This window comes from Emys orbicularis, chromosome 2 (assembly GCF_028017835.1).
Source record: "Emys orbicularis isolate rEmyOrb1 chromosome 2, rEmyOrb1.hap1, whole genome shotgun sequence".
Lineage (NCBI taxonomy): Eukaryota > Metazoa > Chordata > Testudines > Emydidae > Emys > Emys orbicularis.
The window spans coordinates 155,528,841-155,551,575 of record NC_088684.1 but is presented as its reverse complement, the minus strand read 5'-3'; the positions used below and the strand labels follow the sequence as shown (position 1 = coordinate 155,551,575).

The window sequence follows — 22,735 nt, the reverse complement described above, 5'->3', positions numbered from 1 at the left end:
GGCGGGAAGTATGATTGAGCAGCACCATGCCAGTAGTGAAAGCTAGAGTAGCCTCCTGGCTGCTCTAGTTTCTGCCAGGGCTGGGCAGCTCAGAATCAGGGATTATAACTATCTCCCTGGGGCTGCTGCTCTCCTCTACAACTGAATACAGCTGGATTAGTGGACAATAATGGCCTACATGTATAAAGGTTCCCCCGCTTCCCTATTTCATTATAGATTATGTTTTTGCAGCCTGGTCTGAAAATGATCACACTCTGCCTAAACCAGATATTCTCCAAAAGGTTGTTCCAATTGACGGAGGTTCAGCTAATGAAAACTTGTTTCTAGTGCTCTCACTTCATCTTACCATGGGCTTTGTGAGCTGCTTTCCCCTAGAGGAGTTGAGGTATCTTAATGTATCAAAGAATTTGAAGAACAACTAGCTAAAGACAAACTTTATTTTTGCTGTTAGTTTATGTACATCAGAAGCAGGATGCCTGCCAAACAGTCAGTGGGGCACTGGACAATCGAGGTGCTAAAGGAACACTCAAGGAAGACAAGGCTGTTGTGGAGAAGCTAAACTAATTCTCTGCATCAGTCTTCACTGCAGAGGATGTAAGGGAGATTCCCAAACCTGAGCCATTCTCTTTAAGAAATAAACCTGAGGAACTGTCCTAGACTGAGGTATAAGAGGAGGAGTTCTGAAGGAACTCTGGGGTGAATACCATCTGGTCCTAGTGACTTATTACTATTAAATTTTTCAGTTTAGCGCACTTACCCAGTTGGAACAATCAGCAGACTATTGACTATAAGAGGAAATGGCAGCACCACCACCAATGTTCTATAGAGGGCTTGGGCTGGTAGATGAGCTCTAAAGCAGCACCTCAGCACATCTACTGAATCAGGCCCCACAGGTGGAGAACACCCTTCTTTGTGAATCCTATCAGTGTTTAGCTGTGAGTTAGGTGTCAAGCTGCTTGGCAGTGTCAGGAATGAGGCACCTGTGTACATGTCCACCAGCAGAAATGTAGGTGCCAGGGGACTTTATCAGTGGAAACTTAGGTACCTAGGGAATTTAGGACCTATAGGGTTAAGCAGTGCTAAGCAGAGGTTTTGTGAATGCCCGTGGCACCAAAATGTTGGATGTAGGTACCTATAGGGTCCACTGCCATTTTGAATACAAGCTCCACACAGGAACCTCACAAATCTTTCACTTCTCCATCAAAGATGTACCTCCAAGCCCTTAAAGAGTCAATAGCATCAATTCATCTGCACACGTACTGATAATGCTGGCACATATCTGAATGCCCCTTTTGCTGCACTTATTGCTGCTTGGAGCACAATGAAGATTAATTCATTACTTTAGTATTTTCTATTTGTAAATTATATTTGTACATGGATACTGTAGAACACTAAGTCACTTTTGAGGATGAGTCATATATACCAAGTACATCAACAGAACTAAACGTGTGCTTAAGTGCTCTCTTGGCCAGAGGCCTAAATCCTTGTAACAAGTTAAGAGCCATGCACACCTATAATTATATATTATATAAATGTCAGTCATGTGGACATGATCCAACTCCCATTGAAGTCAATGGGAGCCTTTCCACTACTTTCTGTGTGAACTGGATAGAACCCTTATGCACAACTATGGTATGATAAAGAAGATGAATTGGAAAATGAATTATATGATCATAATGGACAGAGGAAACTAACAACTGAAACTGCTGCACATCAGTTTGACAAATCTAGAAAAATAACCTTTATAGTTCTACTATATTACTAAAAGTCTAAACAAGAAAAAAATGATTTTACATGCCAATTGGATATCAATATTCTCAAGACTGGATGAGTCACTTGGGTTACTTTGTCAGCTGGGTATACTCATTTAAGGTGTCTTCTGTTTCATCTCTTTGCTATTAAAACGATCCATAAAATGAACTTTGAAGTAGAATAGTCTACCATCTTTAAAATCTGATCTTAATTCTTCATAACAAATATTTTAGGATTCCAAGCAGATCTGTGATAAGGACTATATTTTGGGAAGAGGTTAATAACTTAGGGGCAAATTGTGATTCTTCAGTTGCAGGCTATATTGGAGCTGGTAGGGAGGCATGCTACCACCTGATTTCAGAGGGACTGTGGCTGCCCTGAAAAGGGTAGTATATGCTCAATTTTGTTGGTCTGTGTGGAAGAGGTGCTTCCTGCCCACTTTTGGAATCTAGTGCTGCTGGAGGCATTAAGACTCCCATGGTTCCCCACCCTGAGCACAAGGATTATGATTGTATCTACCCGTGGAAGAAGGACATAAGGAGAGGAAAACCTTGTGTCCTCTACTCACTTAGCACAACTGAACAGGTACCATCTAACTCTTAACATTTTAGCATTCTGAAAGCATAAAAGCACATGAAATTAAGTGCCTCTTCCCAAGTTTCATTTGTAGCAAGTTGATATTGTACCTAATTCCTGCTCTTTTTTTACCATTTTGGTAAGGGTCCCCTATTAAACTACTAGGACCAAATTCTGCCCCCAGAACTGTAGCAGTATATATGTGTGTAACACTTTAAAGTCAGTGTAGCTGCATATGTATATTTGAAAGAAGAACTTTTACCTCAGAGTGTAATATTCCAAACTATTAGCTCATTTAATATTTGAGTAATTTCTTAACTTTTCTGTGCCTCAGTTCACCTGTATGTTAAATGGATATATTAATACTTGCTTGTTCCTCAGAAGTGTTTGGAGGATTATTGGTTTGCTCTGAAATCATAGGATAAAAGGCATCAATATAAGTGAACTATTATTGAAACAATGAAAATTTCCTTTGTTGCAAACTGCAGCAGTAATATTGACTTTGGTTGTGACTGATCTACCCTTGATAACACTCTCTGAAAGATGGCAGGTATGGGATGAGAGGTCATGGAGATGACTGAAAGAATTGTTGCGTTCTGGGTAACTTTCTTTTAAAAGTGACTTGCAAAGCTAAACTGGAAACTGACTAAAGGAACAGATCATTGCTGCTCAGGTAGGTCACATTCTTGGCAAAACAATGAGAAGGCACTGAACTTGACTTTCTAAAGGAAGTCAGTCATGTCAAGGTTACTGTATATGAATCTGTGGAAAGATCACTAACAGGATTCATGTCAGTCCAGAATGCCCAACTACTGGGGAAGGTCAACTGTACTACTGAGTTCGAATCTGGATGCCTCTCTATACACATGAAGAAACTATTGTGGAGAAATCATAAGTACAGAAAAAGCCAGGTGGTCTCTTTCTTCTCTCCTCCCCGCGCTCTCCCCCCCTCCCCCCCGCCCAAAGGGAAAAACTTAGTGCTATCTGAATTGCTTGATAAACTGGGCCCATTCAGCCAAATGCAAAGTTATACATCTAGGAACAAGGTATGCAGGCCATAACCACAGAATGTGTGACTGTATACTGGAAAGCAGTGACTCTGAAAAGGATTTAGGGGTCACAGTGGACAAGCAACTGAATATAAGCTCCCATTGTGATTCTGTGGCAAAAAGGGCTAATATGCTCCTTAGATGTGAGGAGGAATAGGGAGGTGGTTTTTACCTCTGTATACGGCATTGGTAAGACCAGTACTGGAATACCGTGTCTAATTTTTTAAGAGTGCTAAAAAACTGAAGTGCAGAAAACAGCCAAAAAAGATTCAAGGATTAATACAATGCCTTACAATGTGAGACTTAGGTATGTCTGCACTGCAATTGGGAGATGTGACTGCAGAATGTGTAGACATACTTGAGCTAGCTAGATTAGCAGTGATGCCACAGCAGCATGGGTGACAGCCACTCAAGTATGTACCCAAGGTCCTAAGCAGGTGAGGCTAGCCCAGGCAGCCACCTGTGCTGCTGTGGCCTCACTGCTATTGTTATGTGAGCTAACTTTGATCTCACAAGATCAAATCTACTAAGGTGCATCTAAAAGTGCTGCAGCCGTATCTGCTGATTGCAGCTTAGACACACCCTTAAAGAGTTCTATCAATTTAACTAATCAAAATGATTGAGAGGTGACTGTTCACAATGTATAAGTATCATGTGGAGAAAATGCTGGGTACTAAAGGGCTCCATAGTTTCATAGGGAAAGCATAACAAGAACCAATGGATGGAAGCTGAAACCAGAGGAAGCCAAATTAGACACAAATTTGAACAGTGAGGGTGATTACCCATTGGAACAAACTATCAAGAGAAGTGGTGGAGTCTCCATCTTTTGATGTCTTCAAATAAAGACTGGATGCCTTTCTGGAAGATATGCTTTAGACAAACATATGCTGTGCTTTTAGTCAGACACAAGCTAGTGGACTCCCCTCAACCATTGTGTTGAACATAAAACAGCCATACTGGGTCAGACCAAAGGTCTATCTAGCCCAGTATCCTGTCTTCTGACAGCGGCCAATGCCAGGTGCCCCAAAGGAAATGAATAGAACAGGTAATCGTAAAGTGATCCATGCACTTAGCCGTCCATATGAGATGATGTGGTGAGGGCCACAAAGATGTCCTGGCTCCACTTGCCGCAGTGATCCCATGTCATCTCCTGATCTCCCTCATGACCTTTCATCCCCTCCCTTACTCTTCTCCTTAATTTCTTACTCTCCTCTGGCTCTCTCCTCTCACAACACAAGCATGTTTAGGCTTTCTCATCTTAAAAACGCCCTAACCTTGACCCATTTGCCTCTTCAACTACCGTCCCTTCTCCCTTTCATCTCTAAGGTCACTGAGCGTACTGTTTACAGTCACTGTTTAGAGTTCCTCTTCTCCAATTTCATTTTAGACCCAGTTGTGCTGGAACTAAGGGTGCTGGGGATGATGATGCTGCACCCCCTGGCTTGAAGTAGTAATAACAAACACCAAATATGTGTTTCCATCAGCAGCACCTCTTGCCTCTCCAATCTTGCTTCTGCCCCTTGCACTCCATTCCCTTGCACTCTACAAAGTCTCTGACTTCTTCCTAACCAAAGTTCAGAATCAGTACTCTAGTCTCCTCTTCCTTGTCCTGTCAGCCCCTTTCAACACTGTCAACCATATTCTTATTGAAATCTTGCCCACCTTTGGCTTCCATGTTTGTCCTTTTTCCATGTTCTCCTCCTACCTATTTAATCTCTTCTTCTGCCTGTCCTTTGGAGAATTCCCTGCCCACCAATTTTTTGTGAGGGGTTCCATAGGGCTCTGTCCTAGGTCTCCTGCTGTTCTCCCTCTACAGCTTGTCTCTGGTAATTTCATCTGCAGACAACTACCATCCCTATACTGACCACTCACAATCTACCTTTCTACTCCAGACCTATTGTCTTCTATCTGAACTAAAATGTTGGCATGTCTCTCTGACATCACCTCATGGATGTCTAATCATCAGCTCAAGCTCAACATGGCTAAAACAGAGTACTTAATCTCTCTCTTGCAATCTCTCTCTCTCTCTCTCTTCTTCCCCCACCCCTCCACCCCCACCAACCTCCTTTGAATATCACCATCATCCTGCCTGTCACTCAGGCATGTAATCTTGGAATCATCTTCAACTCAGACCTATCTTTATGTCCTCACATTCAGGCTATGTCTAAAATATCTTGCTGGTTCTTTCTGCATAACATTTAAGATGTTTTCCTCAACTTAACATTAAATCAGCTTCTGAATTAATTCACCACTAGGACTCCTCTTTCTTGAAAACTAACAAATTACAATGTTAACTGACTAATATTTCTTGCATTTCCATCCACAAATGATGATTCTATGATCATATATAACAGTTTAAAATATAAAACATTTTAGAAAAAGTAGCCTATTATTCTCTTTTATAGCCCCAAAGCAACATACGAACTAGGGGAAGATAGGCATTCCTCCATCTAATTGCCGGCAGGGCCCAATCCAGTAAGTATGCTCAGGGCTTGCCTATCAGATCAGGCCCCTATAGAGAAGCTTACACAAAATGCAAGGGAGGAGACCCTCCCTCATAATGTTTAGCCCAGTGGTTAGGGCACTCACCTGACATGTGGGAGATGCCCAGTTCAAGTTTCCCCTCTACCTGACTGGGAAGAAGGGTTTTAAACTGATACCCACTGCTTTTCAGGTAGGTGCTCTAGTCTCTGCGCTGTGGGATATTCTAATGTGGGGCTCCCTTAATCTCTCCTATTGAAGCTGTTCCACTCTGGATAATTTTAAAAAAGTCATTGGAGCAGGAGGACTAGATCCTGGGTCTCCCACACGCATGCTATAACCACCAGGCTACAGAGTCATTCTCATACATTTATCCACACCACCGTTCCACTGGATAAAAATGAAAGAATCATTGGACCAGAGACAAAGCAAGCATCAGAATTGGGACAAATTCTTCCCTGCTGTAAAAAGGAGCAATTCCACTGACTTTAACATTTACTATTAGAGTTATGCTTGTTTACATCTGGCTCACTGAAAGGACAGGATACTGGGGAAAAATGCACAACTTGCATCTCTCCAATTAATTTTTAATCTACATCGCCCACTGCCAGCAAACCAGTTGGCTAATCTTAAAAGTAAATATGAATTTTCTCAGTTTGTAATTATGCTTTCGTGCCTAATCCTATCAACATGTTGCATATTTTCAGGAGTGGGCCCCTTGATGTTAGTTAGCTGACATGTGGTTAGATGTGCACCATGACAAAATATACTGAAAAAGAGGTTACCAACATAAACGTTCCCTGAATCTACTGCCTCCATAGAGGACCACTTTGAGATTACATGCCATGCAACAACAGAAACCATATAAAGCAGTTGGATGCTAGCAGAAATGTTCACATGGTTGGCTGTTCCAACATTCTGGAACTAAGGGTTACAAAAAACCCAACTCCTAATTTTTCCTCTCTAATTCTGGGCACATCCTGTAAATCTCTGAAGTAGAAGGGGAAAGGGAGGACTGGTGTGGCTCTGCAGAGGCAATACATTTGAGAACAAAAGTTATGTGGGTAAATAAGCCATCTTTCTCTTTCATGACACTATCTACTCAGATCCCATCTGCGAGAGATTAGATATTAGTGACACTTCTCAGGAGGTGGGTTGAGGAATAGTGCTAATTGAAGAATGACTAAAATACACCTCTCCCAAATGAAGTATCTCATCTGAACTGGACTCAATACTGAAAATAACATTTTGTTAAGGTATTAATCAAATTTCAGGTTGCATCTTTGCAGATTTCAACAATCAGCACATGACTAAGAAGACGCTGGAGAATATTCTACCTCTTTGGTAAGAAGGCATTGGTTCCTGGTTGTACAGGAACTTCAACGAGTGTTTAGCCTGTCTGAAATATGGCATATAATGCACTTGAATCATCTCTGGACTGAAATGAATTGGGTCTTAGCTTTTCACCAAAAGCCACAAATTACCTTAAAGGGCTTTTTCCTGTCAAGAAAATGACCCGTCTTTTCCTTTTTCATATGGCTGATGTAAATGTAAGTGCAACAACTATAATTTTACATTTAGATTATTAAGCCAGATAATTGCGTCTGAAATAGCAAGGGTATTGCTGTGATGCCTCCTTCATATTTGTGAATCAGGCATTGAGTTGTTATATTTTCCATGGTCTGTTCTTGGTGACCACAGTCTCACACTGGAGAGTCTTTAATTTTCCATTTCTGCAGTAAGTATCTGCATCTGCCATGGGTTGTGTGGCTATGGTTTAGACTTGCCCAGGAGCCCCTCTTAACAACAAAAGTGTGGAACCAAACTTAAATGGATTATAAGGCTTAGTAAAATCCTGGTTTTAAAAAGCTTGCCTGATTTTAATGAAAGTCCAAGACCGGTATAGTCAAGAATTTGAGATGTGATGTTAGGACTACTATATCATTGTGAATATTTGCACAAGGAGGATTTGCTATCAAAAATTGTGGTTCTGAAACTCTTCTGGTAGGTACTATAGCCACTTGCGAAGGAAACTTCACTGATTGATGCCAGAAGAAACAGGTACTAAGAGGCACAAAAGGAGCTTTCATAAGCCCTATGAGAACCAAGTGTTTAGCCATATTAATATGTAAATTATAATATGAAAATAAATTGTCATAGAATCTTTAAAATAACCATTTTCTAAAGGATTGAGACTGAACTCATTTGCACAAACAAAGGGAAGACCAACAAACCTGACTCCACCAATGACAAAAAAACCCAGTAAAATAATTGAGAGACAAAAGACTGGAATTCTCTCGTTAGGCTCTCCAAATTTTTAAACTGTTTTCACTTAGACATCCACCTTTGTAGCAATTGTTCGTCAAAAGGTTATTACATAATCTCTGGTGATCAAATTAGTATCCCCATTGAAACTGAGGTACTTTCTGGGCTTCTGCTTTCCAGATATATGGATGTATGTATCCTGAAGCTTGTTGGTCTTGAGCAATCCTGAGAATTTAAAAGCAGGGACTATACTGCCCAGTGGTACAGAAAAGCTGTGGCACTCACACCAATTATATTTACAGAAGAGATCAGACCTCATCACTTAAGAGCATAAAGAAAAGGCTCCATGGAGAAAAATGGAAAGGGGACTGGGTATTGACATGAGCCTAAACTGAAGGTCATGCCACCATTCAATAAATCCAGGACACATTGCTCCAAAGGGATCCTGCCATGCTTGTAAAAATGTGCCTAATCTGGAATTGACTCTGGATCCTCTGGCAAAACTACAGCTTTGCTGTACTACAGAAAATGCCAATTCAACCAAGACAGTCTAGGTCTCTGGTAACCTCTGAAGTTTGTTTTTACTGACTGATCAGATAAAGAATCATGCTTGATGTGGAAATATTGGCCTCACTGATATCAGAAAGACTGACCCAACCTCAGTGACCTAGCAGTTAATCTGATCACAGAATTTGATCATAGCAGTTAATCTGATCACAGATCATAACCAAGAATACCTCCAACAGAAGAAAGTCATAGATAAGGACCTACTCACCAAGTCTAATAGGTATTTAGAGACCCTCTGCCTTTCCCAACAGGAACACAGCTTGGGAAACCGCATCATGTGTTGCGCAACCAAGCTGGCAAATGTGCCCCAGAAATTGTAGTACCAGAAGGATAACCACTAGAATCCATGCCTTTATCCTCTGGAGCCTTCCTCAAATTCATGTCCCTGTTGGGTTTGAGAAGAGGCAAAGCCAGGTCCCCCAACACCCTTTAGATCTGAAGTATGGAGAAGTTTGGGAGAATTCCCTGTGTAGAACCTGAAAGAATAGGCCTGAAGACACAGCTGTTTGTGAAGGCACCTAGTATATGGACAAAGGATCAGAATGCCTTCAACCTAAGGAGGCCCTTTCACCTTCAGACTCCTAGGATCTGACAGAATTTAAGCACCTTGGATCCATGGAAAGCCCATCACCCGCAGACTTCCAGGATCAAGGAAATGATCTGAGTGCCTTGGATCTGAGGAGGTTCGATCAACCCTGGACTCATGGGATCCAACAAATTATACAAATATCTTAGATTGGACTCAGGCATACACTACTCCGATTTATAGGGCTCATAGTGCTTTTAAACCATTCTGTCAGTGCAAAGGGGCCATTAAGCTGGCCTAAGTAAGGGTTTTCTCAGGAGGGCTGGCTCTATGCTATTCTACTTTGAAGCTCCTTGGTGTGGTCATGAAAAAGAAGGCTTGGCCAAAGTGGTACTCCATGCTTCAGCTTCTGGAACAGTTATTGGGGGACTGCTGCATTTATATACTCTTATGCTGCTGTAGGTCGTAGCAGGGGTTGAAGTGGCCCACAGCTCACTGCAGGACTGGGAAACTGTAAAAGCAGCATCAAGCCACCTTTTGTCCCTCACCTCAATCTTTCAGAACGTGGCTAAGCACCAAAATAGGACCCAAAGGATAAGATTGGCTTAGATCCAAGGAGGCCTTATCACTTTTGAATCCATAGTGGTAGGGCATACGTGGAACCAATCTTTGAGTCTTTACCAGATCCAGAGAACTAATGCATATTACTGGATGACTGTTTAAGCCTAACACTTCCTGCATGTTGTTGAAGAAGATGCATCCAGGGTGCACCCTGAGTCCTTAGAGGACCTGGCTGCTCTGCTTACAAGCTTACAAGGGATCCAAACAGCTCTTGTTGGGATAGAGGCAAGAACTTCTTCTGTAAGTAGTCTTAGGCCAGAAGAGCCTCCCCCTACCAAATGACTGGATCCTACTCTGGTGTGTTCTCTTCCCCAATGACTAAGCACTTTGAAATGGGGTCCAGTGCCTCACAGCAGGGCATGCAATCTCACAGAGGTGATCTGCTGAGACAATGTCAAGGAGGAGAATAAATCAATATTTTATAAAATCTGCCTGTGTGCCATAAATTAATATTTGCAAGTCTCTGAAATATAGAAACTAAGTAACAGTTTTGATCTGTAAGTATGTAAAAATGTTACCTGGCAAGGTTTTTTCATTTTAATTGCTATAACATGGTATCTGTAACAGCAGAGCTCACAGGTCCATGACCCTCTTTCACTGATCCACTTTAAGAGGCACAATTGATGTGTGTACCGTACCGACCCATCACATCGGCAAGGATTTAACAATTCACCCTGAAACAGGACAAAAATAAATGTCAGAGGGATTTATTTTGTTTTCTTACACAATATTTCATGTTATCTGTTCTGGAACAATGAGTTTGTTTTAGTCTCTATCCTACACTTTTATATTTTTGGCTAAAATAAAACTCAAAAGTTAGAGCTCTTCTAAAGATATCATTATCTCCAACTTAAATATTCTACCACATTACAAACAACAGGTAACTCACTGCATGTGTAATTATTATGCCAATGGTCACATTATGATCTCTTTCGAGTAACTTTAGATGGATGGTTAGATGTATTTTCTCTGCAGTAATTCTTAATCATGGATAAGAAAGAAATGTATGACATCATAGTGAACTGCATGCTTACAGTAGCATTTGTACTGTTAAGATTCCTGACTGTCAGCAATTACACCATAAAAATTCTCTACAAAATGAACATTTTAAAAAAATAATCTAAATATGTCTTTCCCATCAGAATTACATCCTGTAACAAATACATGGATGACTGTGTGCTTGGTTGAAGCTTTCTTATTTCTGTGATGCTACTTCAAAAATGTAATAGGCTACCTCTCATACTAACAATCGCCCTCACCTATGTTCTAAAATAAAACACAAAGCTAGTAGACTCATATATTAAAGTCTAACTGGACACTACAAATAATAGCATTCTTTTTTTCCATTTCCTTGCTTTTTAAGAGAAAATAAACCAAATCCCCCCTATTTATGTCATAATGGCCCAGAGAGGGAGCTGGCCGACTAAGCTGACAGCTATAGAGTAAAATGCTAGTGGAAGTGTCCGGCTCCGATATTGTGATAATGACCAATCATGAAATCTTTCCCTAGGTTTTCTTCATAAAACTATTGGGAATGGTTGGTTAAAATGTAGAAGACAAGAAGCTTGGAGAATGGGATTTTGCTCTTGAAGTCTTTGAGGGGAGAGGCTGCATCCCAAGCAAATAGACCAATAATTTCCCTGCCTTTCTAGATTTGCAGCGGAGGCTGGCAAAGCTCTTCACAGAGGCTTGTCGCAACCCCCCGCTCTTGTGCCCATTGTACAGGCCCGCGATTGCATTTGCCCCCAGCTGTCGCTGAGCTGAGTTACGAGCCAACCCAGGGCGGCCGCACGGAACTGAACCTGCTCGACTCGGCCACTTCGGGGCTCGGTTTCCTGCCATTGGCGGCGAAAGTCGAAGCGCCGGGTCCGGCCCAGAGCCCTGTCCAGGGTGCTGACCGCGGCGGGCTGGGACCAGCAGGCTCCAGCAACCTGCCCCGGACCGCGTGCGCCAGAGAGCGGCAGGCGGCGCGGGTGCGGTGTGTGTCTGGCCGGACGGGCTGGGTCTGTCTGTCTGTCCGTCCCTCCCGGGGTGCGGGGGAGGGAGGTCCGTCTGTCCGGCCGGCTCTCACCTGCTCGGCGCCCTGGAAGCAGATCTTGCAGATGGGGCCGGCGCCGCCGGGGTTGCTGTCGCTGCCGCTATCGCTGCCGCACACGGAGCGGGTCTCGGGTTTGTCGCCGCCCACGGCCCCCGCCTCCCCCCGGGCTCTCTCCGAGCCGCCCCTTCTCCCCTCGGAGGGGCCCGGCGGGGTCCCGCCGGAGCCGCTGCTCTGCCCCGCCCCGGGGGGGTCGTCGGCCGCCGGCTTCTCCTGGGGCTGCAGCCGCCGCAGCCCCGCGCTCTCCTCCGCGACCGGCAGCTCCAGGGGGGCGGCGGCGGCGGCGGGGTCTCGCTGCGGCTCCCCGGGGCCGGGGATGCTGCTCGCCCCGCCGCAGCTCATCCCCCCGCCCGCCCGGGACACCCGCTGGCCCGAGCCGGACCCGGGGGCGGGGACCCCGCTCTGCGCCTTCAGAGCAGCCGGGAAGGTGACCGAGGCGGAGGCGGCGGGTCCGGGACGGGGGGAGGGGGCGGGTCCCGCTGTCAGGGCGGCTCGCGCCGGTCCGGCTCCAGACGCAAACAGCCGTCTCCGAACGGAGAGAGCGAGAGACCGTTACACGGCGCGAGCCGGGCGGGGCAGCGAGCGCGAGACAGTCACTGCAACCGCCACGCGGCACAGACACCGAGACGCCTCCCCCCGCCCCCGCCCTCACTGCCGGGGGTTGTCACCCCTGTGCCCCCTCCCCCACCGGGGCACTGTCACCATCGCGTAGCAGGGACACAGTCAACCCCCCACACACCAGGGCAGCCACCTCTGAGGTCCACCTGGCATGATCCTGAGCCCACACAACTGGACCGCTGGCGGGGGGCACTGAGAACCCTACAGATTGCCCAGGACAGCTGCCTCAGCCACGGGACAATCCTGAAAAAACCTGGACAGGTGGCAGCCCTACCCCTCTGCACACACCTACGCACATACACCCCTACCACACACACCAAGGACACTGTCACCTCCCCCCACTGGAAAAATGTTCATATTCAAACATTCCCTTCCAACACCATCACCTTCCATGCACACAAGTCACCTGCCCCCTTCCACACAGTGATCTTCCCCTATGGCCCCAGTCACCTTCCCACCAACATGTCACTTGTCTTTTGCAACAGTCTGTCACTTCCCCCACCTAATACACAAACAGCTGCTCCCCCTTTCCAATATACTCACCTTTCTTCCCTGGACAATCAGCTGTTCCCCTTAAAACTCCTCACACATAAATGCCTGCCCCCTTCAAAAATTATCATCTCCCCCCCCACAAATCATCCATTGCAACACCATTACCTCTCCCTCATAAATAATCAGCTCCCCTCCAACACTATCCATCTTTCCCAAGCAGACAGAAAAACAGTCCTTCCTCCCTCCCCTCTCCCCCAGCACTGTCCCACAATAGACAGTCACTTGCCCCCTTCCAACACAGTCATCTTCACCTCATGGACACAGTCAATCACCATTGCACACACCTACACACTCCCTCTCTTGAACACCATCACCCTCCAGCACACCTCCCCTCCCAGACACTGCAGCACCTATGAACTGTCTCTCACACACCTTTTCCACCTTAAACTATGCCACCACAACACACACACCTCCTCTCATGAGATTGTCACACCCCACTGCAGGATTTATCCTTTGTAAATAAAGACTACAGTATTATACAGCTATTGCCACAAATCACTTCACTAACATTTGCATGCTGAAGCATTTTGGGCTGTTACTGGGGATTTAAAAAAAAATAGGAGCGGGACCTGGGTAAGCGATATCTATTCAGATTTATCTTTTAACAAACATGAAGGGTTGGGAATGCCTCTACCCATCGGGTAAAAGTGTCAACAAACAAATGTCCTGGAGCCTTGATATTTACTACTGCCTGCAGTTTCCTTTTCTGCTCTACATATACACTGGAGTGACTGGAAAGTGCCCATCCTCTTCCCCAGGAGACAGAGAGAGAGTTGTGTTAGTCATAAATTCATATTTAAAACTGAAACCAGGTTTCTTGCTAAATCGCATACTCTCTCTCTCTGAGAGAGAGAGAGAGAGAGAGAGAGAGAGAGAGAGTCAGGCAATCACTCAATCAATGAATAGACTTCACATATTTTGCTACCTTCCAGTACTTTGCTGTCTTTTAGAGGCATCTCACCTACCTGAACTACCTACTGTATATGACAGATTTGGCCTTGCTTGATAGCTCTACTTCAGAGACTAATACCCTCTATCCCCCACACCCTTCCTGGGAAAGAAAATGGGGGGGAAATTGTGTGTCCACGCACTTTCAAAATGAAGAGTCAACAGTACATGTTTCATCTCTTTCCTCCTTCCCCCATTCTCTCTTTGGTTTAAGAGTTACATTGCATGTTCTTCCTCACTCCCCTTTATTAAAAACAAATATACAGTTACATTCTGTACAATACAGCATTACCATAGTATTCCTACAGCTTTTGGTATGACCTGAGATGAGAGGAATGGGATGCAATCAACAGCAAAATGCTGCTTATGTTTGAGAGAGTGAGTGAGTGTGTATCAATGTATAAGGGAAGAGGTACATTTTGAAAAAGAGTATGGGACAAGCAAGATTTTCTAGATAAGTGTTGCTGGTGCTCCTTGGAGCATGGGGGTGGCATAGTTGGCAAGAGGACGCCCATCCTCTTAGATCAGTGGTTCATTTCTTTTATCAGAGTGGCCTGCAGGGATTGTGTTTGTAAAATAGTAGTCCATGTGTTCTTTTCCTGATGTCCATTTTCCAAAAATGCATGCTGTTACAAGTTTATAAAATATTCTTGAAAATATTTTTATCTTCTAACAAGCATAAAAAATACCTGTACAAATACCCATTCTAGTTAAAATACGTATTTTCAGAAAGTACTTTATAATAAAAAATCTTTAAATCCCATATATTTACAACTGCATAAACTTTTACCGGGTCTCATAAAGTATCTGATAAATTCTATACGTAAAAACAATGGATTTTTCATCTCATAATAAAGGAAGCAAAAGGACTTGACAAGGAAGGGAAAAGGAAATCAAAGGGCAACTATCTAGCCAGACAGGTACTCTCACTTCTCAGCATTTAATAAGACATAAATGACAGAAGATGAGAAAACCTAAATTTTGCTCTCAGGGACTCTGATAGGGTTTACAAAATCTGAAGGTACTGCTGTGAGCCTAATTAGCCCTGCCCACACCATCTGTAGTGGATGTTAGACAGGAAGGGTAGGACTCAAAAGAGGAGAATGCAGTCAGTAGGAGGCTGGTTAGCAAGCGGTGAAGAGGAGAAAAGGTGGGTAGGAGTCCAATGTTGAGTAGGATTGCTGCCTGTTCAAGCCTCTCTAAAGGGACAGTAGACCTTGGTAGGGGACTATTTGGATGTACACAAGCTTTGCTGGTGGTCTTAAGCCAAGCTATGGCAAATAGTGTCCTAACAGGAAGGGGATGGAGAGCTAAACCAAGAGGGTGAATGGATTAATGACCTCAGAAAGGCTGATAATTAAGACCAGCTGAGGCAAAGGCTCCTCTACTTAGAGTATGTGGGGAGTGGTTTTTTTCCTTGGTGGTTGTTGTTGTTTTTGCCTGTTAGTTTGGGCTGGGATTGAATTTTTGTGGTGACCTTATGGATGGCTGAGCCACATAAATCACCAGAGCAGGTAGGAAATACTTGTTGGGTAAACTGAGGCAGAGGGCCTGCAGCACTATGCTTTGCCACAAGGAGAGGCAATGGGGTGGCAACCTGTGGACAGAGCTATCTCAGCTACATAGAAAGAGTAGGGAGATGCATCACTACTGGTGGTCCTCAAGTACAAAGAAAATATTTCTCTAGTATTAACATCTTAATCTAATTCAAAGCATTCAAGGCATTTTCTAAAAAAGAAACCCAGCATGTGGCTGTTAGTCACTATGATTTCAAAGGGAGCTAACCTCCTAGACATTTTTGAAAATCCCACTAGGCACCTCTCTACACCTTTAAAAATCTGGTTCTGTGGGCCAAATCATGTAGTCTTTACTTAGGTTTCATTCAATCATTACTCATGCAAAAAATAACTCATCTCGGGGCTTAGTTTGTTGACTTAAATAGAATTTTTTGAGTAAAATATGAATTAAGACTTCAGAATTTGTGTACTGAGCAGAAGTGTCCTCTACAACTGATGCCTCCTTTATCTGGAAAATGATTAAATGGTTCATATAAAAAGATACAGAAAGAGGGGAAATCTGACAATACAAAAGTGGGGAAGCTGAGAGCATTAGTCTGTGTGTATGTGTGTGGGAGGGGGGAAATAATACACGCAAGGACAAAAAAAAATCAATGTATTTTAAAAGGCTGAGGGAGAAAGAGATCAAAATCAAAGAGTGAGCAAAACACAGAGAAGACAGAAAAACAGGCCAAAGAGCAAAAAATAACCAAGGCAATGGATAACTACTTTCTGGCTACCTAAAATTTCTCCTGTAACTTAAATTTGCAAACTTCTGTTTACTTGTCCTACAGAAAATTGTCATGTTGAGTTATTGACACAGAATAGCATTCATACTTAGCCCCAGGAGGGGCTGCATTTCAGTACTGATGACTGATCCATGTATATGCAGCAATCTGTATCATACACTGGTATCATTCAAGATGGTGTTATAAAACAAGTTATTGTTATTGGAGGCTGAACAAAAGAGACCAAATAGAAATGAAGGTATAATCTGACACATGCTCAAGAAAGAAGAAACTACAGTACAAATGAAAGAATAAGAACTATCAAAACAAAAAAAGAGTAAAATATTGAAGGAGAGAGAAAATAAGCTAAAAACAATTAGAAACAAGTGGTGAAACAAGAGGGTGAAAAGGGAAAATAAATACTGCAAGGCTATTGTAGTCAATATAATGGAACAATAATGTATCAGTATCCCTTTGTATAAAGTTCTGATTTTCTTTCTCTTTTGTACCCAAAAAACATTCAGTAGAGAACTCAATTTTTAGAAAGAACTAGCTTGAAAGGTAAAAACCTCAAAGTAGAAATCAGACAATTGTTTTCCTAATATCAGAAGAGGAAGAAATAAATATGACTGAGGTATATAGAATAATGTGTGAAGAAGGCTAATTGGGTGTTCCTATTTTACCTTTCCCATAATGCAAGTGCAAAAAGGGTACTCTTCAATCAAAGGCAGAAAATCTGAAATGGATAAAAGGAATTGTATTTTTAGTTGGTGTGTGTGTATAACGTAGAATTCATTGCTACAGGATAGCTTTAGACAAATAGTTTAGTAAGATTTTTAAAGAAGTACCTATTTATCTGTCTAGGATAAACTTGCAGTTACACAAATTAAAATAAACCTGCAAACACTATTGATCTTCATGCTTCAGAGTTTATCTGTGTTTTTCAGCATGCTGGGTGAGGGGAGGAGAAGCAAAGGAAAAGAGCAGAAGGGGTGGAGAACATTACATGACACATCCTCCACCCCAAGCAGCATGCAGCCTTCTGGTGAGTGGGAAACAGGTATAGGAGCCAAAAAATAAGAGAGGAAAAAGCAGAAAGGGGAAAAATAAAAGCAGAGAAGAAGGGACAGATTTTGGAGATGTGGTAGATTTTAGTAACAGCATCAATGTGGTGGGGTGGAAGGAAGAAGAGTTGAAAAGAAGAAGGATGTTCTTGTGTTTAAGACAGCAGCCTGGGTCTCAGGAGATTTGTGTTCAATTCCTAACACTGCTGCAGACCTTAAGTAAGTCATTTAAGTTCTCTGTGCCTCAGTCAGGGCCGGCTCTACTGTTTTTGCCACCCCAAGCAGTGCGCCGAATTGCCGCCGCGGACAGCGGGGGCAGTCCGTGTGCCGTTAGGGCGGCACGCGCATTTCCGTGGTGGCAGCAATTTGGCAGCAGCTTCTATGTTCAGCTGGAAGACAGAAGCCGCCGAATTGCCGCCGTGGGCAGCTGAACATAGAAGCTGCCGCCAAATTGCCGCCACCGCGGAAACGCGCATGCCGCCCTAACGGCACACAGACTGCCCCCACCGTCCCTGGCGGCAATTCGGCGTGCTGCTTGGAGCGGCAAAAACACGTGGACTGCCGCCCCTTGCAGATTGCCGCCCCAAGCACCTGCTTGGAATGCTGGTGCCTGGAGCCGGCCCTGGCCTCAGTTCCCTATATGTTAAATGGAAATAATATTTCCTTTATCTTTCTCTTCTATTAGGACTGTAAACTGTTATTGGAGGGGATTGTCTTTTACTGTGCCTGTACAGTGCCTAGCACAATGGGCCCTTGATCTTGGTTGAGGTATCTAGGCACTACCATCATACAAATAATAAAGAATAATAAAAACAAACTGATAGGTGATGAAGCTGTGGGACAATGAGAAAAGTGGAGTTGTCGGCAGTTAATGGAGAAGGTAGGGGAAGTGCAACCACTGAGGGGAATGAATGACATCTCTCCACCAACATTTTACTATCCTGCCTATTCTCATTCCTCTCCCTCCCTCTCTCCCAGCCCAACCCAACCTTTTTCATGTGGTTGCACCAGGGGTTTGGGAGAAAAGATGATTCCAGTTTTTGACATGTTGAGTATGAACTGTAGGTGGGACATCCAGGAAGAGATGTCAAAGAGATACTCAGAGGGCGTTTTTGAAGAGAAGAAAATATTAGGGGTGGATAAGTAGTTCTGTGAGTCATCAGCACAGTCACTGTAATGACTGGATGAAGTTGCCTAGGAATAAAGTGTAAAGGTGATGGTCAAGGAGAGGTCCTTGAGGAGTGGATATGGTATATTATGGCACACACAGTTACCAAATCCTGCTTTTTAACAAAATATTTCCCTGATGCACAAGCATTTGTCACTGTCAGACAAAATACTGGACTGGATGGATCATTGGTCTGTTTCATTTTGACAATTCCTATGTTTCTGTGAAAAGATACAATGCATCTTTTTTGTTTTTATAAAAGAGAAAAGAAAACAATTACCAACATGTTAAAATATTATCTCATTAGAATTCAGCTAAGCAAAGGGCAAAATGAACTCACTTAAAAAGGAAAGTGAAAAAATGATATAATCATAAAATGTATGTTAAATAATGCAGGAACCTAATGCAGTATTATTAAATATGTACTTTAATGTGCAAAGCAGTACACATAATCAGGGACAATCAACTGTACTTTTTAAAGGCATTCTTAGAATAATTGAACATTCAGATTTAATTTTAAATATGCTTTACATGTTTGGAATAACATAAAATGTGTCTATGAATAAGACAGACATCTGTTAAACCGCCATTTTAAATCGTTCAGCAACAACACAACATTAGAAAATGTGAACAGATGGTTAATTGCAGTACTCATGATTGTATATCACTTGCTTATTCATACAATGTTACTGTTTTCTGTTATGAACACATACACATCCTGCAAGGAAGGCTTTTATGGTTATGTCAACCAATTAATATCTCCTGTATTGTAGAAAACTACTGTGTTATAAAACCTTTAATTCTTAGTTGCGCTTCTCACTGTCTTGGAAATACATATTTAGGGCCCTATCCACCCAGTATTGAATCCACAGCTGATGCAGCTCTAAAACTGCACTAGCACTTACTAACTAGCAGCCAAAAGGTTGATCCTGATTCTAAGAGTGAGTAAAGTCTTGCATATTCAGGGATTCTGTGACCACCCAAGATTTCCACGAGGCTGTGAAAAAGGGTCAATTTTACATGATAGATGCTCTTTTTAGTGGTTTTATAAACCTCAATTCATAATCAATAGGACACGTCAAGGATGCTTTGTGACTCACCCAACAGCCTAATGCAGACTAGTACAATAACTGAAGTAGTCTTCACAAGATGACAACCCAAAGATACAGCAGGGCTCTATTTTAAAGCAGAGCCAGGTAAAGGAAGATAAGAGCCATGCAGCCCAAAAATTATGTCCACCTAAAAACTGGCATTTAAGAAGGCCTCCCTATGTTGTTATCAGTCAGATTTCTGCTGAGAAGAGAATGAATGAAGTCTCTGAAATGAGCCCTTTTTGTACATCTTTAATAGCAGCAGCTAGATACAGGGCTTGGTCCAGCAAATTCTATGTATGTCAATAGGCGTTCTGCACACAGAGGTTTTTTACAGGATCAGGCCTGTTTCTCAGTGTTTGTGCTTTGGGGGCAAATAGCCTGCTTCTCTGCAGCTCCAGAGGCCCATTGGCAGTGGAACTAATGTTCTTCTGCTGTGCAAGGGCAGAGAACTGAATGCAGAGTGATCCTCTCTGGGCAAGTGTCCTGTGTAGCAGCACACAGGGCAGGAAGAAGTGGAACATGGGTAGCCTGAGTTACTGATTGGGAGATGACTGGAGGATTTGCTATTGCATGGGTCCTCTTGTCCTTTCTTCCCTTACAGAGGGGATGTATAATGGCCCATGGAGTCTACAGCAGACATTGGAGCCTGCTTCAACTCATGGAGCAGCTGCTCTGCTGCTTGGGGAGTGGATATTTCCCATCACCAGTGTAGCTTATAGGAGGGTTGTTTGGTTATGTTAAGTAGAAATATATTAAAGGGTAAACAGAAAATAGGTTTTGGCCGAAGTTAGCCTAAGTATAGAGGAGTATGGGAAATGGAGCTTTTTAGTGTAAGTAAAAGTTGGGGACAGTAAGATGAGAAAACAAGTTAGCAAGGACGTGACCTAGGGTTATGTTGAGGTCGTTTTGGTTATAAATGGTTTTAGCAGGATTTTTAATTAATGTTTTTGAGAATTTTGGATGTTTTATTACCATGTTATTTATATTGATAGTATAGGAAGGACATTGATGCAGATGTTAATTTTTGAATAATGTATAATATAAACAGCCAATGAAGAGGTGGCAGAAATGTGAATATGGTAATGGATAGGTTTAATGTTAATTAGTATTATAATTGTTTATTAAAAGGAGTAGCCTTGCTAAATTGGGAGAGCTCCAATTAGCATCTAAAGTGTAACATTAGGTTACAGGTAGGGCTGTCGATTAATCACAGTTAACTCACACGATTAACTCAAAAAATTAATCACGATTAAAAAAATTAATTGCGATTAATCGCACTTTTAATCGCACTGTTAAACAATAGAATACCAATCACTGAAATTTATTAAATATTTTGGATTTTTTTCTACATTTTCATATATATTATATTCTGTGTTGTAATTGAAATCAAAGTGTATATTATTTTTTATTACAAATATTTGCACTCTAAAAATGATAAACAAAAGAAATCGTATTTTTCAGTTCATCTCATACAAGTACTATAGTGCAATCTCTTTATTGTGAAAATGCAACTTACAAATGTAGATTTTTTTTGTTACATAAATGCGCTGAAAAACAAAACAATGTAAAACTTCAGCACCTACAAGTCCACCCAGTCCTACTTCTTGTTCAGCCAATCACTAAGACAAACAAGTTTGTTTAAATTCACAGGAGATAATGCTGCCCTCTTCTTATTTACAATGTCAATAGAAATTGAGAACAGGCATTTGCATGGCACTTTTGTCGCCGGCATTGCAAGGTATTTACGTGCCAGATATGCTAAACATTTGTATGCCCCTTCATGCTTCGGCCACCACTCCAGAGGACATGCTTCCATCATGCTCATTAAAAATTTAATGTGTTAATTAAATTTGTGATTGAACTCCTTGGGGGGAGAATTGTATGATCCCTGCTCTGTTTTACCGACATTCTGCCATATATTTCATGTTATAGCAGTCTCGGATGATGACCCAGCACATATTGTTCATTATAAGAAAACTTTCACTGCAGATTTGACAAAACGCAAAGAAGGTACCAATGTGAGATTTCTAAAGATAGCTACAGCACTCAACCCAAGGTTTAAGAATCTGAAGTGCTTTCCAAAATCTGAGAGGGACGAGGTGTGGAGCATGCTTTCAAAAGTCTTAAAAGAGCAACACTCCGATGCGGAAACTACAGAACCCAAACCACCAAAAAAAAAAATTAACCTTCTGCTGGTGGCATCTGATTCATAATGAAAATGAACATGCGTTGATCCGCACTGCTTTGGATTGTAATCGAGCAGAACCCATCATCAGCATGGATGCATGTCCTCTGGAATGGCAGTTGAAGCATGAAGGGACATATGAATCTTTAGTGCATCTGGCACGTAAATATCTTGCAATGCTGGCTACAATAATGCCATGAGAACGTCTGTTCTCCCTTCCAGGTGAAACTGTAAAGAAGAAGCCTGCAGCATTATCTCCTGCAAATGTAAACAAACTTGTTTGTCTGAGCGATTGGCTGAACAAGAAGTAGGACTGAGTGGACTTGCAGGCTCTAAAATTTTACATTGTTTTATTTTTGATTGCAGATTTTTTGTGCGTAATTCTACATTTGTAAGTTCAACTTTCATGATAAAGAGATTGCACTGCAGTACTTGTATTAGGTGAACTTAAAAATACTATTTCTTTTGTTTTTTACAGTGCAAATACGTGTAATCAAAAATAAATATAAAGTGATCACTGTGCACTTTGTATTCTGTGTTGTAATTGAAATCAATATATTTGAAAATGTAGAAAACATCCAAAATATTTAAATAAATGGTATTCTATTATTGTTTAACAGTGCGATTAATCATGATTAATTTTTGTAATCGCTTGACAGCCCTAGTTACAGGATTATAAGGCTATACTTCATTCTGTTTTCAGTGGACTGATCACCCATTGATACACCATTCCATTTCTGAATGTAAGTACAACTGTGTAAATGGTAATTGTATGCCTCTTTGCTTAACCAATCATTTTTCTCTTAAATACAGGTTAGTTCTATCATTCAAAGTGACATCCAGGGTCTTCCACTGAATTAAATTGTCTGTCTGTAACCAGCCTAGCAGCT

At 42.3% G+C, this 22,735-nt stretch overlaps 1 protein-coding gene across 1 annotated transcript in view; it reads right to left on the bottom strand.

Annotated features, from left to right (window-relative positions):
- MARCHF11 (membrane associated ring-CH-type finger 11) overlaps positions 1 to 12,274 on the bottom strand; it is a 44,594-nt gene extending 32,320 nt beyond the window's left edge. The window contains exons 1-2 of the mRNA XM_065398372.1: positions 11,909 to 12,274; positions 10,356 to 10,511 (exon numbers count right to left, since the gene is read on the bottom strand). Of these exons, the coding sequence (XP_065254444.1) occupies positions 10,356 to 10,511; positions 11,909 to 12,274 (522 nt within the window). The remainder of the gene's footprint in view (positions 1 to 10,355; positions 10,512 to 11,908) is intronic.
- Positions 12,275 to 22,735: the final 10,461 nt, after the last annotated feature.